We start from the raw sequence: 16,954 nt of genomic DNA on the forward strand, positions 1-16,954 counted from the left end.
TACTCCATGCCAGAAATCACACTACTCGAGCTTCCCCGTTCTCGCAAAATCAACGTATGATAATGTAAATTGAACAAGTTATAAGTCGATGAATGGGAGAATTTGCCTGGTGTTTCAGGCCACAACTGGCACACGTGTTGGGACAGAATGTTATGCGCGTTTTAAGGTTGAAAAAAAAAAAAAAACCCTCTTCACTACCAAATGTGAAAAGATAAACGAGGTTCATGAAGTAGCGAATTTTTTTATATAAATATATTTAGTGTACGCGTGAAAATTATTATTATTATTATTATTATTATTATTATTATTATTATTATTATTATAAGTAGTAGTAGTAGTAGTAGTAGCAGTAGTAGTAGTAGTTGTTGTAGTAGTAGTATTTATGTCCGATATTGACCCTTTTTTTTTTTTTTTTTTTTACTGACGTCCGATATCCCGATATCATCCAACTCCTAATTTCTGATATCGATATCGACCCGATATCAACGGATACCGACATATGCGATCGTGGAATTAACACATTATGGCTAGTTTGTGTTGTGATGTCCCGCTGGATACAGAGATAATGATAAATGTAACAACTTCAAGGTTTTCCAAATAAAAACATGACATCATCAAGCATAGTAGAGACGAGTATTGTTATTTACTATTTAGTAATACCAGGAATTTTGAGGAACTCATTCTTTGGCGTGACTGTTAAATTTGGGAGAAATTTTTAATAAGTCATATTTTTGTATTTTCTCCTGATATACTGACATTTTCTGATATTAATTTTTAATGCCTTTAGTGGTCAATAATATCAGGACACCACTAATATCAAACTTACCTTATCATTATTATTATTATTATTATTATTATTATTATTATTATTATTATTATAATTATTATAATTATTATATGTAATGACAAAGTTATTTTGTTGCAGTGCATTTCAACAAGAATGTGCACGTCCGATGAGTTTGGGTTTGTGCACATGCGGACTCAACGATCCAGAAACCTGCAACAATTTAGAAAAAGACATTTATTGCTACAGCATCATCTTCATCACATGCCTGTGGGCTACTTCAAACTGTACACATACTGTACACATTATCATATGAGTATCTTCTTTATTAACTCACTGCCGCACTGTGTATTTGTGGAGCAGAGTGATTATCAAACAAGAAAAAACCCACAACTCTGTCCCGGTCTGAGTATGAAGTGTGGCTACGTCTAGTAAAACTCCACTAAAAAGGTTTTATTTCTGTGTAAAATCAGACAGAGAGAGATTCAACTAAATACAAATGTTAATAAATCCACCTTATTTGTATAAAAGATAAGTTACATAAATTAAAAAAACAAGAAACCAAAAAAACTCAAACATGCACAGAGCTCCAACTACACCTGCGAGGGAAATAATTACACTGAGAGGAAGTGGAAATGTGTCTGCAAGTGTGCTGTTATAAGATTAATAATGGTGCTATAACAAAAATTTGTCATAAATATACAAATAACATATGATGTGTTCAAGAACCGCACTCCCAGGTCATTTCATTCACACTCCTGCGGCACAACACACACGCACGCACGCGCACACACACACACACACACACACACACACACACGGGAATGATGTTGGTCCTCTGAGCTGCTCGCGGTGACACACTGCAGACACTCTGCTGGCTGCGGGGGGGGTTTGGGGGGCTTCATTTCATCCAGATAACAGATAAACAATAAATATACAAAATATGTACAAAACACCTGCAGCTTACAATGCTTTTGTCTGATACAAGAAAACTTTAGGCACAGAGTTAGAAGTCCATCTAGGGGGCGCTGAGGGAGGGATGATTGTTGGCTCCGCTGACGGGGATGGTGGAGCTCCCTGCTACTCCGGAACCAGAGGAAACGCTGGACGTGCTTGAGATCAGGATTTTCTTTTTATCTTCAGTCGTTCTTGATTTCAGAACCTGGGTTTCACAAATTAGGCAAGATGAGAAATTTTAGAGGAGGGGGTTTCTATTTTTTTTTTTTTTTTTTTTTTTTATGGGATTCTGTGTGGCGCTGTGGTTCCGTACTCGATGCTGGATGCTGTGAGCCCCAGTGCTCAGAGGTGGCCTATGGGGTTTGCCGGGTCGGTCAGGTTGGGGTGGAAGGAGGCCAGATGCATGGCCTGCGGGTCCGTCATCACCCCAGACGCCTTCTCCTCCTCCCTCCGCCGCAGACACGCCGCCTTCGGGTTCAGGTTCCTCTCTGTGGGGTTCAGCAGTGAATGGTGTGGTTCCGATTTGTTGTTTTTGTCATTCAATAAACTGCCAAGGTACACGGACATCGTTCATCTCCTGCACCATGGAAAGTGTCCGTGAGTTCTGCTTCGGCTGAGTGTTAGTGCTCAATGAAGCTTTAAAGCTTCTTTCATCCGTTTGCTTTCCATCATTATGATACAAATTGTTGCATGAACATCAACATAGTGTTTGTTCAAGCTTACAAACAAATAGGAAAACATGGGAAAACTAATGACTGAAGCGCTACATGACGGATGATGATCGATTGTCACTGATTTATACCAATTTATCTGTGACAGTGCTTGTAAACAGCAGCTGTCTTCAACTGATTCATGATTTAGTGAGTATGATGGAAGCGGCTGACCTCTGACTTGCTGCTCCAGGCTGAGGATGACGGACACGGCCTGGTGCAGCACCAGCAGCTTGGTCTGCGGCTTCTCGCTCTTCAGGTGCAGCTGACACATGTGGCCGAGCTCCTTGAAGGCCTCGTTGATGTCGCGCACACGCAGGCGCTCGCGAGCGTTGTTGGCCATCCGCCGCTCGCGCTCGCGCTCGGCCTTCTGCTCGGGGCTGAGGTCCTCGTCCTCGTGGATGCTGCAGACGCGTTTTTATCAGAAGATACATAAGTCATTTCAAGTCATAATAATAGAAACTAAGAGATATATCATTAACTAATACTTTTTAAGCCTCAATAAACAAAAGGATCGATGCATAAAGTCAATTAGTGGCTCCCGCCGAAGTTGTATTGTGGGATTTTACTGCCCTCTACTGGTTCCTGAGCTGATTGCATGCAATAAAGCCTCCTCATTAAGCCACATGTATAACTTCACCGACAACTGAATTCAGCACATTCATGCACATTTACTCATCAACTACTAATCTATTTCAGTCTTAGCTTTCTAAAAGTAGATCTTTTTAAGAGTCACAGAAGAAGCTCGGGGTAGTTTTTTTTTTTGTTTGTTTGTTTTTTTTAATTTTGGCCATTTTTCAAAGCTAATTTAGTTAAGAGGGGGAAACAAAAACAAAGAAAAATGTCCAGCGGTGAATTTGTTGCTGGAGGGCGATCAAGATACGTCAGCTTCACTGCCCCTCAACTGGATTATAGACGGGCATGCATTTTTTTTCCTTTCTTTTTTTACAAAAAAAAAAAAGAAAGAAAGCATGAAAGAGAGAAAACATGCACTCGGGCGTCAGAGCTGAAATCACAAACGAATTTGTCCTGAAGTGACCCTGAGGAAGCACAGACGTCACGACTTTAAGATTGGATGAAAATCTTAAAAGACAAAAGTTTCTTGTCAGACTTGTCTGATGTGCACTGATGATGCTGGTGTTTGTGACTGATTGCAGCTAAGTCATTATTAAAGAACTACATTATCATTGTTATTGTCATCGCCTGATAAATTTATTCTTGAGTATAATTTGAAATCTTCCCCCCCCAAAAAAATTGTAAAATACATATTTTTACAATGTTTGGAGGGAGGGACCTCTTTCTTCTATTTTTTTTTTTTTTTTTTTTTGCTGTGATTAAAACAGAAATAAAACAATAACAGGTGCAAATGGTTTACTGAACAAACAGAAGTTTTGGGGGGTAAAATGCTGCAGCTGTAAAGGCAGTGAAAGCCTCTTAAGGCTTTCTTCCCCTTTGAGTCCTGACAGCTCCTCTTCTTCCCTTATTTAATTGCGCTGCAACTTAATGCCACATGAAGAAGAAATATGAGGCGGAGATAAAGAGGCTTGTCTGGACACAGCTGCCCCTCTCAGCGGGGGGCCGGACAGTCAAACCACGGCTTTCTCCTCTGAGTCGGACGCATTTGCCTTCTTTAATGTTTTCCTACATGTTTGTATTTGTCCAAATGAGTTGCAGAGCAAGAGGCAGTTTATTTTTTGTTTTGTTTTTTTTTACATCTTTCAGCGTCGCAATGATAATGGGTTAACGGGTCCTTTTTCCTCACCTGTTGTCTCCGCTGTGGTCTCCGTGCGTCTTGAGGTCGCCCTCCTCGTCGGACCTCTGGCTGTCTGAGCTGTTGTTGGTGTGTATCATGTCGTCGCCGTCGCCCTGCTCCATCTTCAGCTCCAGGTCCCCCTGAAGTCCCAGACCTGTGTGGCACAAGAGGGGACGTTCATAGGACAAGATGTTTTCAGTCATCGTCTGGTGGAGTCGGACAGGGAGATATTTGAAGACGGGATATGATGAGACATTTTAAACGGGGGGGACGTAATGAAATGAGATGAGATGACTGTTAACTAGTCTTTTAGTGGTCCATTATTTGATTACATCAAATAAACAAGAGAGAACACAGCCATTTTTGAGTGAGATGAGATAAAAATAATTTAGGCCTGAGCTCAGGAAGAAGTATTGGTATTGGAAATGGATGGATGGATGGCAACATGAGATCCTTATTTTATAATATATAAAATAAGGATGGAAATAAAAAAGTAATATAAAATGAGAGTATTGATTAAAAAAAATAAAGAAAAGGAAAAACAATAAAATAATGCAATCATAGGGAAATATATGCACATGTAAAGATATAAAAAGGTTTTATACTGACAGCTAGTTTAAAAGTACATGTCACACGCTGCTGCAAGGAAACTATATGATGGAAGATGATGTCATGTGACTTGAGGTGGAGGAGGAGGAGAGCAAGGACTCACCTCGGCCCGCGGCCTGCATGTGCTGCAGCGCCACCCTCTGCCTGGCCGGGTACGGGAGGCCACTTGGCGTGCGGCTCTGGAAGAGCGACTGGTTGTTGTTGTTGTTGTTGTTGACGCCGACAGGAGGTTCAACCTGTGTGACAAGATCGGGTTGAGAGGCGCTCACAGCGTCCCGACTCGGAGGTCGGACGAAAAAAGAAAAAGGGGGTAAAAAAAGGAAAAGGAAAGAAGAAGAAGAAAAAAAAAAACCACCCTCCAACATCTGCCCTCCTGGTTTCTGATGTAACGGCGAGGAGATCCCTCGCTTGACAGAATTAATTTAATCTCAGACAATCTTAATCCTTTCACCCTCTAAACTGCCATGTACTCTGGAAACACACCACTAATTCTCTTCAGGAATGATTCACTTCCAAGCGGAGCGTCATTAAAAAGGGGGAATAAAAAGTGGGAGAACTTAATACCTCCTCTTCCACCCCCCCTCTTTTCCCACAGGATTAAGCCAAAAAAAAAAAACCCTACTTCCCCTGCCTGCATATACTTCCACTCCAGCTGGGCCAAAATCCCCTGGACTGCAGAGGAGGAAACAGGCTGGAATGGGAGGGGCGGGGGGGGGGCACCCGCCCTCTCCACCCCCCTGAAAAAATAACCCCGCAGTGAAATCACAGTCCCAGAAACACACTCTCATTGTCCCATTTCCTATTTCAAACACACACACACACACACACACACACTGCACTGTCCTCCCTTTAAATACGTCATAGCAGAGTTAGTTCACCATAGGTGGGGGGTGACAGTTGAGCTGCAGGCTGCCGGGACACTCCGGGTGGCCGCCGTGGTGGTGCCCAGGCTGGTTGACCAGGCCCTGGATGTCGGCGGGCAGAGCGGGGAGCGTGGGGCCGACGGCGTGGTTCCTCAGCACGTGGATCACGTCGTCCAGTCGGTCCAGTCGGTCCTCCACCTGAGACTGCGGGGCACACCAGGTCAAAGGTCAGGAGGTGGTTTTATTTTATTTTTTTCGTCACAGACTCTGTGCTCGCTAAGGCGGGAGAGATGTCAGCGCCCCCTGTGACATCACAAGGAGCTGGTTCATAGAAGTGGAGCAGACCTCGTTTATGGGGAGCCAACTGTCAGCATAAAGACACTCGGTGATTATCTTTTGTTTTCTATTCTTGCCACTGTAAAAGCAGCCATTTTTCATTCAATTCTGAAAGAATTGTATTCGATTTTTGGGGGAAATCTGCCTGCCAGGGTCGATCTCATTCTCTGGTCTGCACTCTAGAGCTAAAAAGCTGCGGCAGCCGGTTGTGGTTGCCTTCTCTCGCTCCGCTGCTGGCCTGCCTCTATTTCTTGGCTCTGTGTGGAGACTTCCTGGTGTGTTGTTGTGACCTGGAGGCAGCCAGGAAACTATTCCAAAATATACATCCTGTTAAAGCGCAGCACACTGGTACACACACACACACACACACACACACACACACACACACACCCTTTTTGTACTGGTTAAATCAACAAAATGTGCTGTCTTTAATGAATGAGTCACTGGCGATCATTGTTACCTCAAAAATAATTAAACAGGAAGATTTCACGTGAAATTGCCTCACAGCAGCATCTTAATCATTATTATGTTGCTTTAGTGTTGGCTAGTATGCTAAGCATGCGCTAAGCTAACAGCTAGTGCTCACGGTCAGGTGACTCCTGGAAAGCTGCGATCTCAGTGGGATCTGTCACTTCAAATCAACACAGATAATATCAGGCAGGGATTTTCTTTTTTCCAAAGTGAACTCTGACCTTCAAATACAATATATGCATCCACAATGAAATAATTTCTGATATTTTTTTTTTTTTTTTTTTGCATCGTCATTTTCCTATTGTAACTGCTTTCTCTTTATGAAGGTTCATCTTTATAAGACATTCTTAGATTGGTGGTTAATGTCCCTTGTTGTCCCTTGTTGTCAATATTTGGATCCCTGTTTGGCTTCTTTCTTTCTTTCTTTCTTTCTTTCTTTCTTTCTTTCTTTCTTTTTTTATAACAACTGGAGGCCATCCAACCTCATTCATGTCAATGATGTCCATCATTGCAGAGATTCCACACACTTCCTCGATGCACTCTACCGTGAACGCACGCTCTTGCTTGAGTTTCTTTCCCCTCATTTGCTTCCATTTGCAGCCCACACTCACAGCTGCACGGCCAATTAATCAGACTAATGGCTGTTGGTGGAATTTTCTTTATATGACAATATTTAATGGTGATGCATTGAGGTGTATTGCCGTGAATTGCCTGTTCTCTAAAAACGTGCCCCAGACTTCTGCGTATAATCCCTCTGTTTTGATTCTCATATATTCCATTGGTGTGTGCGGTGTCATTGCGTGTGAAGCCTTTACCAATGATATGAGGGAGGATTCGTAGTGCGGTGAGACTGGACCCTGGGCCGAACTCCGCTGCCACATGTTGGTACCTGATGAGGGACACAAACAGCCACTGTGAGACCACGCCGGGAGCTCACCAACCAACCTTTGCCCTTAGTCCCATTTACCTGCAGGCTCGGCGGCGTTTTGCAGCGGTGATGGCGACCGGACCGGCGTGGACGAGCTGGATGGGAAGCTGCTGCTGGTGTGATCCGGGGAATAAATCTGGAGGGGGGTCGGAGGCGACAGCGAGGGGTCGTGCATCATTTTCAAGGCACAACTTGTCATCTCTGCATCAGCTGTTTACGGCTGACCATAACCTGAACTAGAACCTCATCAATTCTGGACATTTTACCAGTTGGCGGCCAATAAAAAGCCCGCTAACACATGGGAATTGCGCGCTAGCCTGGGGGGTTTTTACGCTGTAATCTGCCTGTTTGAGCAACAACGCAGCCTTAGACAAGGCGTGCAGGTGGGACGAAGGTGCAGCACTCACCGAGGCCAGAGCTTTGCCCAGGGTGTCGCCTGTCTGTGACCCTCCGGACGCATTTCTGTGGCTCCCCGAGACTGAAAAAGACAAAGGCAGCACGCAACGTGAAGTATTGGACGCAGAAAACAGCCAGAAAAGAGATAAATGTGTATTTTTCTCACTTGGGGAGTTCTCAGAGGTGCGTGGTGCCACGTTGTTGCGATGGAAGGTGGACATGGGCGGGAGCCCCCTGCTGACATCAGAAGCCAGCACCGAATGCGGGGAGTAAGAGTCCTGCAAACGATGAGATGGACAACCAGTTTTGACCTCTGGTGACCCCGGGATGGAAGGAAGGAAGGGAGGGAGGGAGGGAGGGAGGGGAGTCTCACCATGTGAGCGTGCACCGCCTCCATGTTGCCGTAGCCGCCCGGGTGCGTTTGGTGGGCCGGCACCGCTCCCAGCGCGGCTTCATAGCCCTGCTGGTTCAGCCCATTTACGGCGTTCCAGATGTCGGGAGAGTTGGCCATCCCCTCTGAAATGGATCAGAATAAAGTGTGATGGCTGTGCGACGGGGAGTGCATGTCAAGCAGCCAGACGAGTCGCGAAAAAGCTGGAAACAATGAAGACACACCTCGAAATCACACGACATCTTATCTGTGCAATCTGTCCAGTGCAGAGATGCTCTTTATTTTTCCATCTCAGACTCTGTGAAGCAACTTTGTCCATTTAATTAAAAAATAAATGTATATATATATATATATATATATATATATATATATATATATATATATATATATATATATATATATATATATATATATATGTATATATATATATATATATATACATATATGTATATATACGTGTGTGTGTGTGTGTGTGTTTGCTGATTTCCAAAAGAAAATCATATAAAATTCAAATTAGATTAGATGTTTTATTCCAAGTAAAGCTTTAATTGTTAGGGGTATTGATGACCAATTTTGGTAAATGTTTTCGGTTTGACTACTTTAATGCCTGCATAACAAAATTAAATTCCCAGCATTCTTCAGTGTTCTCTCATTTGTTGTTATTGGTCTTTATTTTATTGCAGTTTCTATTCATAATTTTTTGGGAGGAAATGAAATAATCTATAATACAAAAAAAACAGTTATACAAGTGGAACTTTGCTGTTTTCCCTCCATGTGTTTTCCTATTTTATCTTCCTAACCACTGCAGCCACCTAATGCGGTGGTCTTACACCGGTCATCAGTGAGGTCCGGTCCTGTGCTGCGAGCTCACCAAAGAAGCTGCTGGCCAACAAATTCCCAGAAGCCTTGATGGACGAGTGCAGAGTGGAGTTCTGGTTGATGTCGTCATCGGTGGGCGACGGGCCGTACACCTGGCGAGGAGAGGAGAGGAGAGGAGAGCGCGTGTGAGGCGGCCGCAACTCCGGGAAGATAAAATAAGCTTCGCGAACGGGCAGCCTGTGTGCGTTTGCGCGGGCGCACGTGACGCCCGAAGGAGCGGCATTACGAAAACAAAGCGGAGGGGCTGATGCACACTTAGAGCTATTGCGATAATCCATAAGCTGCAGATCCATGCACCTCCTCATCCGGATTTAGGAGCCATTCACCATGAGAAATCCCCGGCCTAATCGTCATCAGGTCGGCCCGGCCTTCGGAAGACCCGGGATTCAATATCCCGAATAGAAATTAAATTACAGGCCGCGACGCAGAGAAACCCAGCTGAGAAATGAGATGCGGCTCGACGATCCGCCTCCCGGAGGCTCTGAAATAGATCCACTGTCAAATTTGATTGTTTTGTTTTTGCTGTCGCCCTTTTTAATTGTGAAGCATTGAGTCTGAATGAAAAAAAAACACACACACGAACATAAAACACAAACGTGCGCGTGCGCACACACACACACACACACACACACACACGCATACGCTGCCTCCCTCCATCACACTAAGAGGTCTGGGCTGCACCTGCACATCCCTCCATTGCTTTGATGTGCCCCAGGAAATGAAAATAAACCTCCCTGCGCAGCATCAATGGGGTGTCAGTTACCCGGACGACAAGTTCTGTAAAGCAGCCTATTAAAGACTCTCCTGAGTATGCTCACGCACACGCGCGCGCACACACACACACACACACACACGCGAGCTTAAGCGCACACACGCAGCCGTGACCCTGGCTGGCATGAGTCCCATGGTGATTGTGGGCTAGGCCAAACAGAGGAGCCCCTGCCGACACTGGGCCCGTCTGAGCCGCCGTGGGCAGCATATGGCGCAGGATAAAGCCAATTGTCCTCCTTACCATCAGCATAGCAGGCGACCCGTTAATAATGGTCACACCCCCCCAACCACCCCAACCTCCCCGACCCCCTGACAACCCGGCCCCAGTATGCCCTCGCTGCTCACCAACCCCCCCCCCCAACTGGAGTGGGGGCCGTCACCATGGCACCCTCTCTTAGCATAGCATCGATTTAGGGGCCCATCAATCACGGCATCACAAAATGATATGGGTAAATAAAGAGAGCCACAAAGAGTCAGCCAAGGGCCAAGTCGGAAAAAATTATCTTAGCCCCAAATAATCTACTGAAACCCATGTCTTATTCTTGCTACAAATTATTATTATTATTATTATTATTATTATTATCGTTGTTGTTAGAAAACCTTGTTTTTAATAGTTGCACAACACTCTGGTCAACAACTGAGGTTGTTTTCAATGTGCTACACAAATAAGAAAAGTCTGAATTTTTAAAGACGCGCGCGCGCAATCACACACACACACACACACACACACACACACACACACACTGACCCAGTGGTGTGTGGTTTGTTTGTTTTCCTTATATAAAAAGCAGCCACTCTGCCCTTGTTGTGAATGCACAGGGCCATTATCATGCCAGATGAGTGAAATATCAACTTGCTATTCAGGGCCTATGCTGCGCTGCGCCGCGGCCAACTCCAGCCACATGCAACCAATTTTCTGCCTCTGTGATCCACGATGTCTGGATATGGTTAGTCTCTCGGAGATCAAAGCCGCCTTTGATAATGGCTGCGGCGGCGGCGGAGGAGGTGGGGGAGGCGGAGGAGGAGGAGGAGGAGGAGGAGGAGGGAGCGCTGCAAACGACGCGGGGTTAAATCAAATAGAAATAACAGCGGTCTGCTTCATGTCAAGATGCTCTCTGAGCGCCAGGCTTGACTTGCACGCACAGGAAGCGCGAGTCTCGCCGGGGCACGTCGGTAACAACAGTTTGTCCACATCAAAACACACAGCAAGCCCGAAGGGGGGTGGGGATGTGGGGGGTGGGGGGGGACAGGGACAGGGACAGAGTTCTGGCTCTCGTGCAGTGACATTCTCCACCAGGGAGCGTTTAATGAGACGACAGCACGCAGGCAACTGGTGGAGCCGCCGCTGAAGTTCCACCGGGATGAAAGCCCGAGTCCCTGCTTGAACTAAAGTTCAGGGGTTTCCATCTTCATCCACAGCAGAGGAGGCAACAATCCAACCGCAGCAGAAAGCCTCAACCCTCTCACTTCTGGACTGGGTGGACGCGTGAAGGTGCACGAGCACCGACCCGAATGACACAACCTCTAAAGGGTGCGTGCGACAACTTTGAACATGTGAGGGGGGGCAACAATGTCAGCAGACTGCAGTGACGGACTGCTTCACACAGGTTTCAGCGCACTCACACTCAGAGACCAGTCACACTGTGACGCTCACCACACACAGGCAGGATGCAAGAAGAAGAAGAAGAAGAGGAAGAAGAAGAAGAAGAAGAAGATGAAGAAGAAGAAGAAGAAGAAGAGGAAGAAGAAGAAGAAGAAGAAGAAGAAGAAGAAGAAGAAGAAGAAGAAGAAGAAGGCAACAGCAATACACTGAGAGCGTGACAGCGAATCACAATCAACGTCGACAACAATCATCAGGTCTGCTGGTGTACTCACTGGTTTCATGTTGTAGCAGTACATCAATGAGTTGTTGCCTGTGCAGGACACAGGGTGAGCGCAGTACATAACTCAGTGTGCGTCAGTACAGGACTCCAGTCCACACGTTGCTGCTGCTGCTGCTGCTGCTGCTGCTGCTGCTGCTGATTCCTCTCCTCCTGCCTCTACTCATGTGTGTGCAGCAGCCTTCACGCGCTCCCTCCTCTAACCTACCCCTGCTGGTCATGCAGCTACCCGCAGACAACTTATGCAAATAAGGGCAGGACCATTGCAGGCGGCAGGGAGGGGTGGCCAGGAGCTGACTGGCGCTGCTACGGTGCCTGCCGACCAGTGTTGGCAAGTAATGTATTACTCAGTAATCCACTACTGTAATTAAAATACTTTTTTTTTTTAAGTAACTGTGTAATGTAACAGGATTACTGTGGCAAAACTGGTAATTATATCATAATTACTTTATTTATTTATTATAATTTATTACTTTTCTGAAATATTTTGCAAGCTAAAAAATGTCTTATTATCATTTTAGGAAAAACAACCTAAAACGACGATGTCCCAGGTTGATGATGCAGCTGTGCATGCAATGCGATGACGCACCAAAACAAGCATGGCGGTGGCAAAATCAAAGAATATTGTGGTTCGTTGTACGTTATGTGCAGGAAACAAGACGTTCTCAACTGTTGCTTTACCTTTTTTTTTTTTTTAACTAAAGTCATTCATAATTAGTAATTGATGACTTATGAAACAAAGCAGTCAAAGAAATAATTAGATTACTTTTTAAGGAGTAATCTGTAATCAGTAGTGGATTACTTTTATGGAGTAATCCCAACAACACTGCCGCCGACAGGACTGACTTCAGACTGACATCCTCGTTTGTTTTGTTTGTCATCCTCATTGTCGTGTTAAAATGAATACTTTTTGTATCGCATATTACAATGAGCTTAATTTTATCATAGAATTGTTATTTTTCTTGGTTTGTGCAAAAATACTGTTGTGGAACTAAGTGATGCTGATGAGCAACAGGGAATTCCCAGCCCACACGTGAGCGAACGCACCTCGACCGCACCACAGCCAAGCAAAGACATCAAGGCAACGCAAAGTGCTCACATTTTTAACTGCCGGCTGCAATTTAACAGCCATCATGGACCCAACCATCCACCCATCCATCCATCCCCCGCCTCCTGCTCAGAGCCCGAGATCACTGCGCCGACGCCACTCAGCTGATCTCGTGTCAGACAGGTAGTGGCTTCCAGTAAACAGACAGGTCTGACGCGCTCCCTCTGTCTGCCCTACATTTTACAAATAGAACAGAGTCTTAGTCGGGAGGCACGTGTTGGTTGGGCGAGCTCCTCCTGGAGCTGGGTCAAAGGTTATTTATATACGCTGGGCTGTCTGGGCGATCTTCTTCTCCAGCGAAAGACCTCGACGCCCAGACTTCCGATGGGGTAAAATCCCCGGTCTGAGGCTGACGGCGGCCTCGTGACCGCAGAGGAAACACTCCAGCCGCTCAAAGTCACGAATGACTCTGAGGCTGCATGGATGGATGAATGGATAGATGAATGCATTGATACAGTAGATGGAAGGATGGATGGATGGATGGATGGCTGGATGGATGGCTGGCTGGATGGATGGATGGATGGATGGATGGATGGATGGATGGATATGATAATACATTCTGTTCCCAAACAGCAACATTTCCAAACTCACATGAATTCCCAAAAGTCTTGCCATTGATGTGATTTTTTAGTTTTGGGGTTTTTTTGGTTTTTTTTGGACACACGGCAAAAATAAGTTCCAGGATGGCAAGAAGACTGAAGCAACTGAACCAACCTGCTGACTTCAGCCCGTCTGAAGGTGAGGAGAGCCGTCCCTGCAGCTTCCTTCAGGTCTAATCCTGACTATACACGCCAGCCCTAACTGGGTTTTCAGGTCAGACTCTTCACGGAACTCATTTGTTGGCCGATCTCTTTTTTCAAGGTGCAGTGTCTGTCCCAAGATATATATAGACATATACATATGTATTTACACACACACATATAACATATATATATATATATGTATATATATATATATATATATATACGTATATATATATATATATATATATATATATATATATATATATATATATATATATATACGTATATATATATATATATATATAGAGAGAGAGAGAGAGAGAGAGAGAGAGAGAGAGAGAGAGAGAGAAAATCACCCTATCAAAATAATGGCTTAAGTCATTTTTTGAGTTTTCTTGATAATGCTGCCCATCTCTTTTTGTGTTTTCCCAAAAACTTGAAAAAAAATGACTTAGGTCATTATTTTAATAGGTTGATGATATACATATATATATACATATATACATTTTTTTTTTTGAACTCTTGAGTAAATATAAATAAGATGATGTAGATTTAATTATATTTAATCCAAAATCGTGGCTACTGAGTGACCTTTTTCCTCCAGCAGAGGATCATTTCCTTCATCTAGCACAATGAGCGTGCATAAGACACGCACACACGGGCGGGCGCGCACACACACGCCAAAGTGCATCATGGGTAAATGATCCAAGAGCAAATATATACAGTCCCCTTACCCTGAACTTTGCATCAATCTTAGTTAATTGCGGCCTTGTCAGGCCTGCGATTATTCAAACAGGTAATGCAAATGTTAATGAGCTCGGATTTGCATATCTTTATTTTCCCATGGTTGAAATGTCATTGGTTATGACGCTCTACAATGAAGAATGTCACTCCTGATGGCCCCCTGATACGTGGCTGGCCATTAAGGAGCCCGGCGGAGGAGGAAAAAAGAAGAAGAGCGACTGAAGGAAGAACACGGAGGCGTGCGCAAAACAAAAGGCAGGAAATGAGGACTTTTATGTGCAAACATATAAAGAAAAAAGAAGACAATCACGCTCGCGGCAGCCTCGCAGCTCCTCACTTTGTGCAGAATGTGTTGCGGGGTGGGGGTGGGTGACAGGGGAGGATGGGAAGGAAAGGGAGACATACGACCCTGTGCAGCCTGGACGCGCTACTGTAAGACGCGTCTCGGGTGTCGCCGGCATATTGCTCATCATCACGCGCCTGATTTGACATGGCTTAAATAACCATCTTCCTGCCAGTGATTGGCATTCGCGCAAGAAGGGGGTGAGTGGGACTCGCGGGCGGGTGGGGGCGGGGGAGGCGGAGGGGTGGTGGGGTGGTGGGGGGCGGTGAGGGGGGGGGAGCAGATGGTGACATTCCACATGACCAAACTGATCAATCAGCATGCTGGGACGCAGGTGCAGCGCAGGCGGGCAGCAGCGCACCATCTCTTTCACCATCTACAGGGCACAAACACATGGGCACCAATCGCAGGCGCCCCCGAGGCTCGGCGTGCGCCTCTGTCCCGCTGTGCCAAGGTTGATGACATCAGAATTTCCCATCCGCTCTACCACGGGACGCCAAGAGAGAGAGAGAGAGGAAGAGGAGGAGGAGGAGGAGGAGGAAGGGGAGGAGGGGTTTTGGGTGGGTGAGGCGGTGGCGAGGGAGGAAGCGGCGCCGTAAAATTCTGTGATAACAGGCCGGCCCGGGAAAGGTGCTGCTGGCAGTGACGTCAAGGCCAGGGACTCCCAGCGTTAGCTTGAAATCAAGCAACAACTGTTTTTTTTTATTGCTATATATATTTGGGGGTTTTTTTGGAAGGAGGGGGGGTCAGGGAGTACAATTCAATAATTGTAGTAGTATATAATGTTGATAAGAGCCAATTGTAGTAGCTATAATCAACATTTGTCTGTTATTGGCCTGGACCTTATTCTTAGACCTTCCACTAATGATATTTCAATTTCAATTCCAATGTATTCATATTCAAGAGGACAGTGTACAGTGTGCAGCACCCCATTTTGCAGGCACGCGGCTGTACCCGATTTCAGCAAGGGGCTGGTTTACATTGGGAGCCCCCCTGCTATAGGCACAGTACCTTTAAAAGGAGGTCAACAACAGCCATAGAAAGCAACAACATCAAGAGTAAAAAGCTGATCGCACTTCAGTGCAGGTCGATGGCAATACGCAATCACCAAAATAATGGAAAATACATAAATAAAATCCAAAGACAAACGAGGTAAAACCGATGAAACACAGAAAATAAAATACATTAACTGATAGGAAATAAAATTTTAAAAAAACAGTCAATCAATTAAGAACAGATCTAAGACAAACAGACTTCCTGCTTTGAATCACGTGCAGTGTTTTCTAACAATAACATGTCTCCAGCCTGAACTCCACAGACATGAGAAGAGTTCAGCTTGACAATATTTTTAAAACAATGTTTTTTAAAATTTGCTGTCTTTTTCCTTTTATTTGCTCAGTCTGACACAACTTGTATCCCCGATAGCTTTAAAATCTGCTCATCAGGAAACTCCCTTGTGCACAAACTCCAGTAAGTGGGTCTGTTGTGGTGTTATGATACCTGTTGGCGTGACTCTGAGGCGAGGATTGGGCTTCTCCAGGATTAGACCAGACCACACCAGGCTGATCTTGTAGTCTGGCCCGAGTGCCGTAAGAAGTGGCGGTGGGGGTGGGGTTCGTGGGATGGGCTGGTGGGTGGGAGGGGCTGTGTAAGAGGATTGGAGCAGCCAGGGCAGCGCGGCGCACGTGAGAACCAGACTCGGTGACCTCTGCACCAGGCTGACCTCGCTGTCCCACATCCACCATGACCTCTGAGGTAAAGACGGCCGGCCGCAGTCTTCAGGTCACAGGTCTGCAGTCACAAGAAGCGGCCTGCTGCGCTTCCTGGAATCAAACACCATGAATCCAAACACACACGAAGACATGTGACACAAACTCGTAGTATTCCAGTGAAGTTCATTGTGTCTATACTGTGTTTAATCATATGATTTCTTTCATTGTCATGCACGCAGATGTTATACTCCTACCTTACATACATGTTTCAACATCATTGCAATGAGGACTTTGCAATGACGTCAAAACATGTAAGGTAGGAATAAAAAATAAGAAATCATGCAGTGCAAAAAACTTGTTTTAAATTCTAAGAAAGAGGGGGGGGGGGGGGGGGGAACCTTGAAATTGATCAAGTGTTGGGGATTTGGTTTTTCCACACGGAATATTCCCGCAGTGTCGCCTGGACGTGGCTAAAGAAGAGGCTGCGCTGGGTAGATTGGCTGTCTCGAATCGCTTCCCCCTCGGCGTGATGCATCCACAAAAATGGCAGCATCTCGAAGGAGCAGGAACGCCACG

General features: G+C 45.4%; 1 protein-coding gene across 1 annotated transcript; it reads right to left on the reverse strand.

The window, feature by feature from the left end:
• Positions 1-1,001: 1,001 nt before the first annotated feature.
• LOC142888870 (transcription factor 12-like) lies at positions 1,002-11,917 on the reverse strand. Its single transcript, XM_076027347.1, has 13 exons — positions 11,724-11,917; positions 9,070-9,169; positions 8,181-8,323; positions 7,974-8,085; positions 7,819-7,889; positions 7,451-7,547; positions 7,299-7,372; positions 5,692-5,880; positions 4,917-5,049; positions 4,214-4,358; positions 2,626-2,855; positions 2,055-2,229; positions 1,002-1,946 (listed from the first exon to the last, which is right to left on the reverse strand). Exons 1-12 carry the CDS (start codon positions 11,790-11,792, stop codon positions 2,084-2,086), a joined length of 1,509 nt encoding a protein of 502 aa, XP_075883462.1. The 5' UTR covers positions 11,793-11,917; the 3' UTR covers positions 1,002-1,946; positions 2,055-2,083.
• Positions 11,918-16,954: the final 5,037 nt, after the last annotated feature.

The sequence above is a fragment of the Nelusetta ayraudi genome, unplaced genomic scaffold (genome assembly GCF_046127955.1).
Source record: "Nelusetta ayraudi isolate G7.1 ecotype Tasmania unplaced genomic scaffold, CSIRO-AGI_Nayr_v1 ptg000020l, whole genome shotgun sequence".
Classification (NCBI taxonomy): domain Eukaryota; kingdom Metazoa; phylum Chordata; class Actinopteri; order Tetraodontiformes; family Monacanthidae; genus Nelusetta; species Nelusetta ayraudi.

What these genes read in the sequence shown, in the direction of transcription:
- LOC142888870 (XM_076027347.1), bottom strand. Translation starts at nt 11,792, where the DNA reads ATGTACTGCGCTCACCCTGTGTCCTGCACAGGCAACAACTCATTGATG. An exon ending in ACTGTCACCCCCCACCTATG is followed by an intron (nt 5,050 to 5,691) that starts GTGAACTAACTC and finishes CTTGTCACACAG; the next exon opens with GTTGAACCTCCTGTCGGCGT. An exon ending in CATGCAGGCCGCGGGCCGAG is followed by an intron (nt 4,359 to 4,916) that starts GTGAGTCCTTGC and finishes TGTGCCACACAG; the next exon opens with GTCTGGGACTTCAGGGGGAC.